The following is a 16,992-nucleotide window of genomic DNA, read 5'->3' on the forward strand; positions in this document are numbered from 1 at the left end:
ATATCGCTTTTTGTCCTTCTTACCATCACATTCCACTTTAAATCAGGTTTTCTTAAAGCGTTCGATATTACATCGACAGGATCGATGGGGGAAAAAGTTCATTAAAAATTGACAATATCAGTCAATTTTACTAACTTAATGAGACTTATTATATGTGTAATATTATAAATAATAAACAATCTAAAAATCCCACTAGCAATTCTTTTATTCGTCACAACGTCGGAATGTTAAATACAGTGTTCTTTACACGTGACACTGATGTGGTCGAACGGATTCAATAAACTCTTCTATTTCATTTATTTTTCATGTTTTCGAGACTGTCACAATTGTAGGATTAACCCTCATTTCTGTTATTGTTAGAATTTAAACCACGTGTCTACTTTGACGTCACAGAAATGACTTCTCTTTATTGGAGGAATTTTGGCGTAAAAAATTTTCACCGTAAAAATTTTGGGGTAGAAATTACGGCGTAAAAAGTAGAGACATGCTCTACTTTTTTTCAGTTCTGTTTCAGCCAAAATTTCAGAAAAATATTTATGTTTTCTGTTTTATGCTAGATTTTACGCCGAATTTTACGCATGTGTGTTCCTGGCCTTACTCTTTTGAGTCCATGCTGATTGTGGGTACCTACCACAAAAATAACTTGAATTTATTCGTCTTTAATTAACACAATGTTTTACCTGTTTTACCGTCTTTAATTAGCACAATGTAAAAGAATAAACAGAGATCAACATAACTTCTACAATTTCAGAATTATCAGACATCTTGTATGTTAAATTAATTATAATCTGTGCTTTTAATAGAATGAATTATAAATACACGGTTGTGGAAATTAAACTTCCACAACTCAGAAGGCTATACAGCGCGCTATATGGGTCATAATGATATAAAATTTAGACAAGAGCTGTAAGTTCGTAAGCTGTAAGCTATAGGCTATAGATTTATCAAACAGGAAGATAATCTATCTTCCTGTTTGATAAATCGTGAAAAAATCATTTAATTATTAAATTAAAACTATTTTTAAGGTTTATGTTTATTATAGGTAAGATATAGATTTAAAAGTTTAAAAAATATATTATTCATTTAAATTTCATTCATATATTATGAAACATTGTGTATGAACCTCAAATTTCGAGCTTCAAATTAAAAGTATCGAAGTCTATTAAAATTAATTAGATAACCGATTAAATATTAATATTAATAGATTTATGTATATATATATATATATATATATATATATCTTTTCTAACACTGATTATTTAATGTCGTCTTTCCTCCAGCTCTCCCGTTAAACACATAACACCAGCAGAGAAACCGACATCACAGGCTAAAATCTTTAGCGACATTCGAATATAATTTAATTTACTTCATCTTTTAATTCTTCCTGTTTAAGCATTATTTAAAATTCTCAACATGTGTAGAAATGTGTAAATCTACCTTCTATATATATACAGTAAGAGAATATCAGTAAAGTATTTAAGTTTGGTATATGTATATCAACATTTACAATTTCAACAATTAAATAGGAGAAAAAATATAAAATATTATAAATCATAAATTACTAGTGTTTTATAATTAATACACAATCTGAATATTGTATTTTTGCGTGACTTTATATATGTTGAAAGGAAATAAGTGTAAAAATACTTTATGCCAGCATAAACTCGATTTTTTTTCCGCTCTTTTCTCTTTATTTTTGATTGATTAATCCTAATTATCGGCTAAAATTTTCAGAGTATTTCTCTGAAAATTTAGCCGATTATTAGGATCAATCAATCAATTTTAGCTGATCAATAAAATCAACAGGACACCTCTACCTTGCCCAACTCATTAATAAAATGTTATTATTTAATTAAACGTATTATTATTATAATTATTAAGCTTTTAATTCAGAATACAGTGAAAGTTTCTGAACTGACAGCCAAAGGCACGTCCAGAATTGAATACACTAAACTTTTTCCTAAATATTCTGTGTTGGAATAAGGGTGCATATTATATGCCGCACCCTTATAAATAAAGTACGAGCTGATACAAATTACACCTCTTTTAATCTCTACGTACAGGATTCTTGGATTTTAATTACAACTAATTTAAAATTGAATTGTAGTGTTTATTATTTTAATTTTTTATATATATTTATATAAAAGAAATTAAGTTTTTAAAATTTCTGTTCTATAGAACTACAATTATTTCATATTGTAAATAGGCTACACAATATTCAAATTATTTGGCATTTATGAGGAATACATCCGCAAAAATTAGCGAGGAATTTAATACAAAATGTAAATTATCGAATATAGTATATAAATTACAAAATACATATATTTTATTGTATAAGCCATTTAAAATAACAAAGAGAAAAATTTCCCTTACAAATTAACAATTTTTTACTGTAGATGTAGTATTTAATTCCATACTTCTCTACAGAAGATGTAAGATATCTCGCTGTTTATTGCAGTTATCTAAAAATGAAATAATTTATATTTTAATTTTATCGAATAAATTATTTATTTATAACCTTTTAAATTACCCACTTCCACCACAAGCCACGCAACACTCCTCTAACTTATCAAATCTGTTACAATTTCCGCGACATCCCCCATATATAAAAGTTTGACATTCGTCAGTGCTTTTATTATAAAAATATTTAGGCATACTGGCTTTACATGGACCTACGATCTTTTCTAATGAACAACACTCATCTGAAATATGGAAATTATGTAAATTCGCATAAAGAAGTTTATAATCAATGATATAAAACTACTTACTTTCTACGTAACATTCTACGTTACAGAGAAACAGTATTAGAAATATTCCTCCTACAGCATTCATTTTGTGTAGAAGACCCTCTTTTCTATAAAAATTTATTATTTTATATAGGTTTCGAGTTAGATACGTCATGAATATCGCACCTGTTCAATGAGTGCACATGTACTCGTACCTTTGTTTCCAATTATATTTGATGTAGAGGGATAACATTTATTTATATAGTGGATTAAGTTTAGAATATTACAAACATTTACGCATTTATGTTTTAATTACTTTGTTTAGAATTTTTCGGGTAGATAGAGTTCTGTTGATGTCATGAAGCACATGTATATATAATAAAAATTAAGAACACTTCTAAATTACACCTTATAATACATCATATTTTCCTAAAGTTGACCAAGTAAGAAAAATATGGCTACACTGCTGTCGTCATGCTTATAATTAGCATATGTTTAATTTATTTTACTCTGGGTCGTTAGTTCTGCAGCGGGGAACGTGAAAGCGTTTTGGTTTAAATATGGAAAACACCCAGAAAACTCCACATACTAGCCTATTGGTGACACAAACTCAAGGTGCCGACCAGTGGCCGAATGGATAAAACCACTGAACATTTGTTTGTAGTTGGTCGTGGGTTTGCGCCTAGCCAACCTGGCCGGTCACGTAGCGTTTTCGTGTTTTATTCAAGTGTAACACTAGAAGCACAGAGGAAGTCATCCCGGAAGACATCTCCCCTAACGGCAGCTCAATCACGTACACAATCAATCCAATCCAAAGACACACGAGTGTTTAGTGGTTTTACTCGCGAACGGGTGTCGTGTTGTGTGCTCTCTAGATAGATGAATTATAAACAATAATATAAATGTAATAATGTAATAAAATTGCAATATTTCTGTTTACAAAAATAAAAAACGTTCTTTGATATTCTATTTACAAACAAAAATATGTTTATCAGATGGCAATAAATCTGTAACAAAATATCGAAATTGCAAAATAATAATAAACGAGTTATGTGTTTTAGTATCGCGCAAATAAAGTAGAAATAATTGTTTCTCATTTAAAAAAAAATGCTATAATATAAATCTAACTATTGTGCATACCGTAATTTAAATGTGAGCTTTCTATCTTTCCTGTTATATTGTTGTAACGTCACACCTTACTGACAATGTTTTCCTTCTGTATACCTTGTGCTCAGACAATACAGTGCGACTATAAGCAAATTACCAAATAATTTATTCATTCTTTCGATTTCAGAGGCCCTTTTTTCGTTGTATTTTTTCGTCACGAGTTTCGTGGCATAGAGAGTACAAAGGCATGTAGCATATTCAACGTGAGTCATATTAATTTGTATTTTAAAAAACCTCTTTGTCAACACATCGACTTGTTTGCTTGACATTGACTGTGGCAATGGACCTTACCTTTCATTACGTAATAATTTAAAATTAGCTTATTTTATAGGTTGGTGTTAATATTCTTTAAATAATACGTTTTGTTTATGTAACTTTGCATCATTATTTTTTCTTTATTTTTATTTTAGTTCCGTTTCTCTCACGGACTATGTCACAGTTTTGAAACATTGATAAGCTTAATCTTTAATCTTTACGTGTGTTGTCAACTCCTCGAGTTTTTGCTAATACAGTTAATAATAAATAAATCTGGTAAGCCAAATCTAGTTTGTGGATTAAGAAGCCAGTAAACCTTTTAATTTAAAGGTAGAGATGAATTTTTATAAAAAAAAAAAAAAAAAAAAAAAATTGAAGATGCTAATAACGAGTAAAATCGTCGTTTGTCCGACCCTACTCAAGATACACAACCCGTCTTTATCTCTTCACCCCTTCGATCTGTAAACACCAAAATTTAATAGCATCAATCTTCCTAATATACAAACCTCCCTGCAAAATTTCAGAAAGTTTCGACAAAAAGCACGGGAGTTAATAATCTTCAAAGAGGGTGAACAAAATCGTATCCCCTACACACACCAACAACCAGGCCTAACTGAATTCATTACAGTCTAATGGAATGAACATTTAATTATTTATTTACTTTTTATATTTACTCATTTATTTACTATATAATTCACGGCTGTTCTGTTTGTTATTTTATTTTTTTTTTATTTTCGTTTCTTCCGTTTCTATTTATCGTTTCTCTTTATCGTCAATTCTTTTTCCATTTATGTAGTTTGTCCTTGACAAACGGCAAAAACGGAAAATACAGAGCCACTTTATTTAACATTTAATAATGTTTCGACAGATAAAACGTTATTATAAACATTGTCAGAGCATATTCCAATATAATTACATTCATACAAAGAAAATTAATTTATATTATTACATTAAATGCAAGGATAGGCCTAAAGGTATTCTTATCTTTCATTTTTATCGAGTGTTTATATAAATTATAAATTTCTTACTGGCGTGAAATGTATAATTATCTTTAATGCAAAGCCGATAATCACAAGGCTGATTGTAATTCACGTGGAAAACGGTATCACTTGATAACATTATAATTTCATCTATAGAAATGAAGTAAGTTAAACAATTTTTAAGTAATTTTATGTAGATGTGTTTAAATATTTCTTAATTTTTATTAACTAGCGTAATTATAGATGAATAGATGTAATATCTCTAAAATATATTTTATTATAACACGGATAATCAGCTTAGATATTCTAAATTATATATTATGCGTGTTTTGATATGACAATAAGATATTAAATATAATCTTTTGTGAAGATACCTGTACGGAACAAACACCCTATATATGCTAATTAGAAGTTATCTATATACCGCTCCTTCTTCTGCACGTAAATATTAACTTAACTCAGGGCTGGACTTAGACTTATTGGGGCTCTATGGCGTCTAAGCAATAACATATTATAGGCCCTTCCTCTCCACCAATGATAGGTGTAAAAATATGAGATCCTGAGCTACAGATTATAATGTGAGGCCCTAAGCTGAAATTTCTTTAACTCAAGAGCGATTTTTCCATAACTACCATGCGTTAATTCTTACTTTTGCCCATATTTTCTCAACATCAGGACGGTAAGTCCCGCACACTTTGTCACTGGATGGCTTTCTTACATGACGCGTTTAGCCACAGCTCTGATTATCTTCTAATTCATGAAAGTGGGAGGTTAGTGAGGTCATCGTTAAGGTGTCGGCAATACACAAAAGAGATCAATCATAGTAAACATTAAACAAAGTTTTTAATATAAAGTAAAATGATTACAAATACTAAAGGATAACTTGAATAAATGTTAGGGGTACACTTCCCACGTTCCGTGGTCCAATTCATTTACAAATGAGAGAGAGAGTTTACATAATATTGGTTAATCATCCTACCTCTTTACGGGTGTTTGGTAGTTGGATGGCAAAGGTTGGGGAAATGAGGAGACTTGCATCCGATAAATCACAAGGTAACAAGACAAATTATAAAGATCTCTTGAGAAACAAATGACTCTGGGAGAGTGTCTGTACTTCGTTGTAGATCCGCCAAGAGTATGGCGAGACAAGCCACAGTCTATGGCTCTTTCTGGATATGTCACCCTGAAGGTCAGTTGTGCGGCCATTATATCCCCATCAGGTGTGGAAATTTGGTCTCGTGACTCTATATTGTTTGGTGATGACACTTCAAATGTGTTATTGCTGTGCCAGCTAGGACAGTGGAATCAGATTTGATGTTCTCCTTTCGTTGTGAAATTTTTTTAATTGTTGATGTTCCCATGCGTCAACAACTGGATAATATTGACAATTTTGGATGATGGACTAAACGTTTACATGTTCTTTGTTTATCGGACCCGTGAGAAAACAGAAATACCGTAAGTTGGGAAAAAAGTTTTTTCTTTCCATGATAAAAATTTAACAATTAACCTCTGGATCTCACATATGCCATGCTGATCCAGTCAGTAAATGTCATAATCTTTTATTAAATATTATATACTGTACGTATTTATATAACAGTAATAAAACCGTATAAATGTAATCTAAAAAATGTTTCTATATACTTATATATAATATAATCCATAAATTTGCTTAGAATAATCACATATTAATACAGTAAAAGATGTATAAACTGGAATCTCATGGTGTTTTCGTTTAGACATTTTTTGTTTTATTCAAGTTCCGTTTTAGACAGGTTTTACTATATATACTGTATATAGAGGATCATAATTAAAGAGTGAGTTAGGTTAGATTATCATTAAAACATAACATTGAAAAACGTTGAGGAAAGTATTGAAACACAGAGGAAATGCTTTCCTCAATGGTTTTCTATACAATAATTAGTTATTAAATTTTGTTTATAATTCTTTAAATAAAATAAAAATTAAATTTTACAGAGTCAAAGCTACATGTTATACCAGCGTTTCTTTAACATTCAACTACTATTAAAACAAGATAAAGCGAAATAATTGTTTTAAACGTTTAAATACTCCTGAAATTGAAGATTATTATATTTAATGATCAAAGGATTCCATATAAAACTATAACTTCGCATTCTACCTTTTGTTCTAAACGCCTAAATATATGAAAATGAGCCTTGAAGAAAATACAGAAAAGTCAGAATTAAGAAGCGTAAATCGCTCGAACGAAGACACGAAGAAAACTGAAGAGACAGAAACTAGAACATGTTTACAGATTCTTAAAAGTTTTAAAATAGAGTCGTTTATGATCCTCTTTATGTTTGCTTATCTCTTAGGCGACGTTTCTACTAAAAACATTTATATCGATAAAGTTTGCTTGAATGTCTACAACTTTTCAGCTAACATCTGTGATCATCTGGATAATTATACTGACGAGAAGGATTTAGTAGAAATTACAGCAGATAATTATAACTTATACAGCTCTTTAATCACTACTATACCAGCGATTTTTTTCACTTTGGTCATAGGACCATGGAGTGACAAATATGGAAGAAAGCTACCTATATTTTTATCACTGATCGGTTTAGGATTAGAAAACGTTGGATTAATGTTCAATGCAATTTACTTTAGTACTCCTTTGTACTGGACGCTTGTAAGTGCAATTCCTGCTGGTATATTTGGAGGATTGACAGTGACTATAACGTGCTTGTACAGTTTAATTTCCGAACAGACAACTCGGAAACAAAGAACTATAAAATATGCACTCTTAGAAGTATCGTTTGGAATGGGTGCTCCTCTTGGTACCTCTGTGGGAGGTGTAATATACAAAAATTATGGCTATTTATACGTATATGTGACGAGTCTGTCGTTGCAATTTTTGGCTGCTGTGTGGTTAATTTTCGTAATTAATGATAATAGAAATATCCGAAAGATTTCTATCTCCAAGGCTGTTAGTGATTTATTTTGTTTTACAAACTTTAAAGACAGTTGTGAAGCCGTCGCCAAGCCTCGACCTAATGGAATTAGGAAACAGATCTTGTTGTTAATAGCGTCGATGTGCTCATTGGTGAGCATTTTTTTAGGTCAGTATAAAAAATTATTTGTTAAATAATGAATATTGTATGCTACGGGTGGGGAAACTATATTCTGTAACGTTCGCCAAGAAAGAGATTGTTATTCACGTAGGCATTGGAAAAACCATCGTATAGTTTACATAAACAATGTTCTTTCAATGCCCTCGTGTAGCCTATATATTTAGAAAGTAGTTAAGGGTGATATGTTTCATATTAGTTTCAAGTTTTGTAACTAGGAAATTAATTAGTTATAAATTTTTCCGATAAACGGCACGTTTGAAAGTATGGTCCACAGTGTAAGGTTACAGATGATACCACTCTCGATTCAAGAACGTTGGCGAACTGGTTGAGCTTACTGGAGTATCCCCCAGATGAAGTGACGATGTATAATTCCAATTATTACAATTGACTACCACTACCAATAATTGCTCATTGAAATCTAAATTGTGTTAATTTCAATAAAGTTAGTGAAATTTTCATAAAATAATCGAAAAGTAATAGACTAGGTGTATTTTTTTTTAAATCTTCGTTAAACTGATATTTTACACTCTAAAAAGGTTTAAAATATATATTACTTTAGCTATTAAGTGTAATTTAAGCTCCTAAACTATCGAAAGCTTTTTAATTTCGTTCCCGTAAAACTTTTGTGATGTAGTAGAACCTCTTAATGACGGACGTCGACAGGGAGTGATGAATTTGTTCTTATTTCGAAGTGTTTAATATTTATCAATATTGTAAATCATTACATACTAGGCAATAAAAATAAATATCTTTTATTCGTTTCGAAAATGATAAATGCTCGTTAATTAAATGCGTCCGTTATTAAGAAGTGTCCCTTATGAACGGTTTTATTTTGTATGCACTTGATAGCTGTTTTGGGTTTGGCATGTAATTTTTTCTGTGACAAATTTTTAATACAGAATAATTCTTCATAGCGGATTATTCGAAAAATACAAATTCAATAATATTTAAACAATTATCAATAAACAGCTTTATTCAGAAAGAAATTTAAAATATTTTGTTTTCTCTTTTGAAATTGTCTTGCAATTCATATTATGCTGGCAAGTTGTCTTAACCTTAGAACTTAATATTTTATAATTTTACATTTAATTTTTGTGCTTTACACGGAAACGTGATTTTCCTATGAAACAGTGCTTTTGCAACATTGTTCATAATGCCATCATTATGAATGCTGACTGACAACTATTGTTCGATTTGGCTAAGTAGTGAAAAAAGAAAAGTACAGTATTGCGTTTTTGTGTCTAATTTTTGTTTTGAGTTTAGTCAACTGTGCCACAGGTAGATAACTTTCGTTTTTGGTCAATGCCTTAATACAAACTTCATAGCTTGTAAAAATTTTTTTAAATTTCTTAAAAACACTGTCGAACGAGGCGATAGGTAAACAACGGTAAACAACCATACCAAATAAACTTTCCTATAAGACGGCACTCAGGCAGCGAACGTCTGAAGTACGATCACATTTCTGACAAGTTTTCGACAAACAGCAGGAGTAGTATCATCTGTATTCTTACACTATGAATCACTGATGATCCTCTGACTAACAGCAAAAAATTACATTTTGGTACAATGATTAGGTCTGTCTTGGATTATTTGATGGTTACTCGTAGACCACTGATGGTCCCTACGTTTCATTTTAAGATCTATCTAATAAACCAGTATGCAAATCTCATATAATCAGTTTGTTTCAATTTTTTCAGGAATGGATGGTTTCGAATTTTATTTTGCAAAACATATGTACAATTGGGATGTGACTGCATTCTCTAACGTCAAATCTTTATTGATTATTTCTGGAATAGTCATTATTGTCATCGCCATTCCTATAATAATTAAAGTGTTGAAGGTCAATGATTCTTGCCTTGGCGAAATTGGTAGCATCTCTATGTTTTTATCAAATATCATAAAAGGATTTGCTTATAAAGCTTGGATTTATTATTTAGGTATGAACTTTAAACATAAATGAAAAACAACGCAAAATACTTATAATAACTAAATGTTTATTAATTATAGCCGGTTTTACTGGTGCATTAAGTGGAATGAGTTTGTTCGCAGTTCGTTCGAGAATTTCAAAGATAGTATCAGAAGACGAATTAGGTATTTGATAAGTATAAACGTCGAGTTAAAAATTAACTTTAAAATAGTCTAATCATTATTAATCATTATTTATACAGGAAAAATATTTGCATTTTTATCCTCTTGCGAATCGCTAGTTCCTGTTGTGAGTAGTTTGTTGTTTACTCAGATTTTTAATGCCACTATCCATATCTTTCCTGGTACTGCATATGTTGTCGCTGCTTCTTTCGCTATACTCCCAATCATTGTCTTTTGGTAAGTAATTGAACAATTTACTATACTCTAACATGTATTGTATAATAGTATATTGTATAAAAATATAATAGACGTAAATGTTTATCAGTAATGATTTTATTATTTGTTTAACTAGTTTTGATATTGATGATGCTATCTGGGAAAAAAATTGAGGAAAGTAAAGATATTTTATTTGCTTTAATATTAGTTTCCAGGAAAGAAGAAACATTTTTTTAGTAGATGATTATAATCATATTATCTGTAATAAAGATAATTCAGTCAAAAATCCAATAATGGGTTTCTTCCAACATCGTCCTCCACTAAGAAGCAGCTATTTTTCACGGATGTTAAACACAAATGCATGGAAAATAACCATTAAGCGAAAAGCACACCATAAACAGCGACGTTTTATTAAAAGTCGAACGTTTTCTATGTACTTGACAGAGACAGTTAAGTACAGTACTTTGTTTACTTAATAGTTAAAGCGGCGTTAGTCCACACAACGGCAATTTGTTACGTTCTCGTCAGTAGCTTTTTGACTATATTATATTTCCACACGAAGAACATACACAAATTTTAAGAGTACAGTAATGTCAAGAAGCAGAAAATAAAGAACATAATCAGAAAACTACAGCGGATTCTTGATATACACTGCCTGACATCACGAAAGAATTTATTATTTTTTGCATGCGCGGAGATCTTTTGACAGTGAATGATTTAAATCAGTTGTTTCAGAGCTTTCTTCATTGGAAGTTTACTAAATTTCGGAGCTAATGCTGTCTGGTAAAATATTTGCATATTTATTCGCTTGCGAATCGCTAGTTCTTGCTGTTAGTAGTTTAATGTTTACTCATATTTCTAATGCCCCTATCTATACATTTCCTGGTACTGCAATGCGTAGTTGAATACCTTTTGTAATTATGAAAAGTTTTACCATACTAATTATGACTGAAAATGAGCATTTTTCTTAGGAATAATCAAATAAAGAATACAATAATATAATTACTGTACTGTATTTCTTTGATACTAAAACGTATCGCAAACTTAAAATCGAATTTTTAAACTTCCCACAAAAAAGTACCAATTCTATGGGTACATCACTCGCTTCGCTCATGATCTTGGCCACTTATACTATTCATAAAAATTTCATGACGATCCCTCGCGACGACCAACCCCGTCAGAACAATTCCCTTTCGCTTCGCTCAATCTTCCGCCCATCAGTGGCCGAGTGGATAAAACCATTGAATACTGGTTACGAGTTCTCATCTGACCAATGGGTCTTATTTAGGTGTTACTAATGTAAAGGAAAACTCCAGCCCTTTGGCAAGGCGCGAACCCATCAGCAACTATCAGTGTTCAGTAGTTTTGTCCACTCGACCACTGGTGAGTAGGCCTACGCCACCCTCAGGAGGTTGAGCGAAGGGAGTGAAGTAAGTGGGGAAGATGTTGGCCTCTGACATGGGAGTTAAATCATTACAAAATTTTGTTATGAATAGTCTATACTGGGCGAAGCGCGAGAGGCGAGCAAACGAAGCAAATGGAGAACTGCTTATGGTGGTCGTGGGAGAAAAACACCCTATACACGAATAAAAATCGATTATTAATTTAAAATTTTTGTTTTCTTAGGTGGATTGGCCGAAAGAAGAGTAACGATTATGAGAACATCAATTAATCTAGATTTAAATTTTCCAAACAGCACTTCGTTTATAAATGTATGAAAATAAATAAATATTGTCGTTTATAGCTTTACAACTGAACCTTATGAAATTCTAATACAATTCGTTATAAATATAGTGGGTAAAATTTGATTTTAAAAATATTTAAATTATTTTTATTGCTGAACGAACGAAGCACTGTATAAGATATAAGTATATTCGATCAAATCAACGTATTATGAAAATATCTATAGTTTACTTGCTGTAAATTAGTTAATAAAATGTCACCGGAAACATTTGAGACAGAAGAAATTTTTAACAAGAACACAAGCATAAGGTAATAGTACTTTCAGTAAACTAATTTAAACTTCATTTAATAACATAGTAGTTTATTTAATGTACAGTTCATTTAATAGTTTTTTAGCTTCAGCGGATCAGTGACAAGTGGTTAAAGTTACTGACACCGATAGTTAATTTTGGATTTTCGTTTGACCGATACAGTGGGCACGAGGTATACGGCGTGCACTTTTCAAAGCCAATACCGTGGCACTAGTATCGGGCTTATGGATACGTTGCTTGCTGTTTCGTCTGTCATACTGTGTTTACGTTGCTTTAAAATTGCTTTTTTACTTATTTAGATATTATTGAAAGACAAGTTTAATTGTTGTAAATCTCAGTGTAATGCCGATAACAAAAATGACCAGGATTGAAATTCGCAAATTTCTGAATGACCAAATAAAGAAAAGAGAAATCAGAGGTAAAGGGACGTCCATAATTACGTAAGGTATTTTCGGGTTGGTGAGGGTCAAGGATTTCTTACTCAGGGGTAGGGGGTAATAATATTACGTAAAACAAGGTCTCTTATTTTTTGATCTCGTTGAGTGGTGGAGTTTTTGAATTTGGCGGTTTCTATAGGAACTCTCGTTGTATAAACGCCATCTTATGTGACGTGTCAAAATAATAACGCTAGCAGAATCACGCTCTACACATTTTTTATCATGGGAGAAAGGCCGTATAGTGGTTTCTCTGTCTTTTTATATTAGAATAAGTGGACCACTCCTATGAGGTATAACACTAAGAAAACATAAACCAAAATATATGATACAAAGTAAACATAAAATTAGTATTTGGCTTTTAGTAAAAACTAAAATGTAAAACTAGAAATTATAGTCTTTTCTTCCATACTTTTTGAACATAGCAGTGGCGTGCGGTCATTGGAAGCGATGGAAGCGCCGATTCCACCTTCCAATGACCTTCTCTTGTATTTTATAAAATATAAATTTTCATATTTTAACGTACTTTGCATTAATTAAAATTAATATTTTATTATAACTGCATTATGTATCTTTTACAAATTTCTATACTACATGTGAAAAAAACAATAAGATTGCTATTGTATATTCGAATGATTCGGTGGCGGAAGGAGTGTCGAAACCGGGGTCAGTTTCCAATCAGCCAGATTATATAGGCATTGACACATGCGGTTTACAGAGCGCCAACCTCACCCGGTTTAGCTGGTGGATGCTTCACACACAAAGCTTCTTATTTTATATCCCGGACCGGTTGTGGGCTGTTAGCCGCCTGTCTGCTAGATATTCGACCGCCCTCGCCCGATTATGTGAATCATGAGTAGACTAGATCAACGGCGGGCAACCCCGCCCGCGGGCCAGCTACGGCTCGCGAAAAGTTTCTATCCGGCCCGCGAGATCTTTAATAGATTATTAAATTGGAAAAATAACTAATTAATAGTTATTTTTCCAATTCTTTGTAATTTTCGAAAACGATAAGAGAAATAAAATGTAGTAATTAACTTTTTATTTATTTCATATTTGCAGACTAAAAAAATTACAAGTCACAAGAAGGCGTCAATTGACTACTACGGCCCGCGGAAAAAAACGTAAATTTATTCTGGCCCATGTTATAAAAAAGGTTTCCCACCCTAGACTAGATTTATAACTTAACCCAACCGATAGGAGTTTACTGGCATGTTTTTATGATTTTATGATAGTTCTGTATAGTTGACAGGAGTTTAAAAAATCCATTAAAATATTTGATATATTTATTCTGCGTTTATTCTGCTCTCCATCTTATATTACTTACGGATTTCAATGTTAGGCCGCTGACTTCCACTAGCCGTAAAAGGGCGTAAAACCCCTCACCGTAAAAGCTTTTAATCACGTGACCACGATATTTTACGCCTGAGCAGGTCGTAAAACCAACGTAAAAGCGAGTTGAACACTGCTCAACTCGCTTTTACGTTGGTTTTACGACTTGCTCAGGCGTAAAAGCTTTTACAGTGAGGGGTTTTACGGCCCTTTTACGGCTAGTGGAGTCGCGGCCTTAAACCGCTGATATTACGATTTAGTACGTCCCATCTGTAAGGGGATGCAGAAAAAACGTGTACAATTCTAGTACAGTGTTAAAAAATTAACTGTTACTTTGGCAGCATCATTTACAACCAAATTTAATGAATGAGACGTACAATGTTACAAAAAAAGCTCTAGAATTTATTTTCCTTAAATTTAAGATTTATGTATCGGTTGTCATAAAAATTTCTTTCCACTTCTTTCCCGAGACTACAAATATTCAAGTACAAAGTAACCGGTTTCGACTTATTTCTACTTTAGTAATTAAATAATTAAGCGATTAGGAATTAGAAACATAAAACCCTGACGAAAGAGCCGAAATTTTACTTAAACAGAAGTTTAACCGAACCAATCTCTTGCCGAATACAGTGGGGTCCGTTCTCTTCGTAATATTAGATGTAATAAAAACAGAAATTTTTCCAGTTCAATGAGAGTGACCGAAAAGTTGTAAATTTTGGAAATTTCCATGAACACTTGGTCCTAAAACGAATTAGTTAGAAAACGAACGATGGACAATATGTTAAGTTTAACGTATTTAGATTTTTACAGCTATGGTGAGAAACGTTTAAAATCTACAACAACCCTGTCGCGTCCTTTGAGATATACTAGTGATGAGACAAAAGAGGCATTTGACATTGACCGGTATCGGCACCCTCGGGATTTGGCACGCACACACCTACCTGGACCGTCTCTGATTCCATTCATTAGCTACTCGTAGGGAGCTATTACACTAACTTGTAAGTGGATTGTATTAAGATTTAAAAGGAAAGAATACTTTGTTATTTTTAGGTACGTTTCTTCAAAGTTATATTTAATTATAAGTTTCTTTAAAAGTATATTCATACAATTGAAGAATTTTTTGTACTAGGCATGTATATTCATCACACATTTTGTTTTACCAAGTAAGTTTTTCTGATAATTTTAATTTTAGCCCTTATATCGTGGCTAGTGATTCAAAAATTTATTTTAAAAAAGTTCTCGCTCAAGACCCTATAATGAAAAAGAAAACATTATTAAAAGAGAAAGACCAATGCCTAAATTAAATATAAATACGTCAACAAAAAAATTTCGACATTTTGACGATAAAATTTATGACGAATGACGATTTCTTTCGTAAAATTGAAGCAATTTGGAAATCAAAGCGGAATAGAATTTAACATTGGTAGACAATATAAAATAAATATTGAAAATTATAACGAGATAATTACGATTAATAGATATATCTAAATTAATAGATGTTATATGTTTTTCCTCAAAGCAAGAATTGGCATTTAGAGGGCGTAGGAAATTTATTGAATCTAATAAGAAAGTTCAATATAATTACCTCTGTTATTTATTAAGTACGTCAGATAATCTATTAAAAATACATTTAAAGAAGTATACGGTTTTTACTGGCTTATCGAACAAACGAATACGGGCCCTGACGCACAATTAATTGATTGCCCCTGTAAGTCGGCTTCTTACAGAAACACAGCTTCCCTATCATAAAATGTCACGGCACGCCACTGGTAAAAAGTATCAAACGGTGGCTTCTGAACAAGCTTATCAAGTGAAACATGACCACCTGAAACCAAGCATAAAGATTTCTAATTTTAGAATAAGTCTATCTTGAGCATAAATTGGAAAATGATAGATCATATGTTTTTACCAAATTGTACTATTAGCTAGTACACGGAAAAATAATTCACCTTTCTTCTCTGACTTTTGGAGGCTAAAAAATCCCAAATCTCTAATCCATTCACTCAAAATGGAAAGACTAGTATAAAAACAAAAAGGGCAAACAGGTTAACTTTAAGAGAAAAATAAATTTTATTATTTTACATTATACTTAACCCCAAATGCATTTCGCCATTATTGGCCGCTTCAGTAGGGTTTGTTACAACCAGAATTTGATAGAGATTATCCACTGGGAAACAAGTGCACTTCATTAACACCAGTACAACCATTATGTATTATCAACTCTTCCTAGCATTCCGCGGCTATCACGCCATTATTTAAATTCATAACATTATTTTGCATAATGATTGCGAAATGTTCTTTAAATTTTCTTTTTATTATATTTTTTTCCCTATTTAGTATTTTTATATTATTAATATCTACTTGACACTTATTCGCGTGACAATGTAAGAACACAGGAGATGTATTAATTTTAAGTCGCACTGCCGCCAAATGTTCCGATATCCTCACTCTCAGTTTCCCCAACATAATAATTTGGTGTTCCACATGTGCACTGAAGTCTATAGATCACTCCCTCTTCTTCCAAGAGTTCTTTATCCTTACAAGGCTCAGTCTTTATTAGTCCAAATAACCTGTTTTTTCGAAACGGGGCCAATTTAATTTTATTTTCACAAAAAGTTTTTTGGTATTTTTCAAAAATATTTTTAAAAACTTTTTATTAACAGATCATATGGTCGACAGTGTTTAGGTTATCTGTAAAGCAAAAGCAA

General features: G+C 31.8%; 1 protein-coding gene across 1 annotated transcript; it reads left to right on the forward strand.

The window, feature by feature from the left end:
• The first annotated feature begins 5,223 nt into the window (after positions 1–5,223).
• Positions 5,224–12,493, forward strand: LOC136972075 (probable peptidoglycan muropeptide transporter SLC46). The gene is made up of 6 exons (XM_067266620.1): positions 5,224–5,291; positions 7,103–8,228; positions 9,899–10,157; positions 10,228–10,311; positions 10,389–10,545; positions 12,151–12,493. Exons 2-6 carry the CDS (start codon positions 7,290–7,292, stop codon positions 12,194–12,196), a joined length of 1,485 nt encoding a protein of 494 aa, XP_067122721.1. The 5' UTR covers positions 5,224–5,291; positions 7,103–7,289; the 3' UTR covers positions 12,197–12,493.
• Positions 12,494–16,992: the final 4,499 nt, after the last annotated feature.

Source organism: Centruroides vittatus, unplaced genomic scaffold (assembly GCF_030686945.1).
Source record: "Centruroides vittatus isolate TY-2023 unplaced genomic scaffold, ASM3068694v2 contig_2787, whole genome shotgun sequence".
NCBI classification, from domain to species: domain Eukaryota; kingdom Metazoa; phylum Arthropoda; class Arachnida; order Scorpiones; family Buthidae; genus Centruroides; species Centruroides vittatus.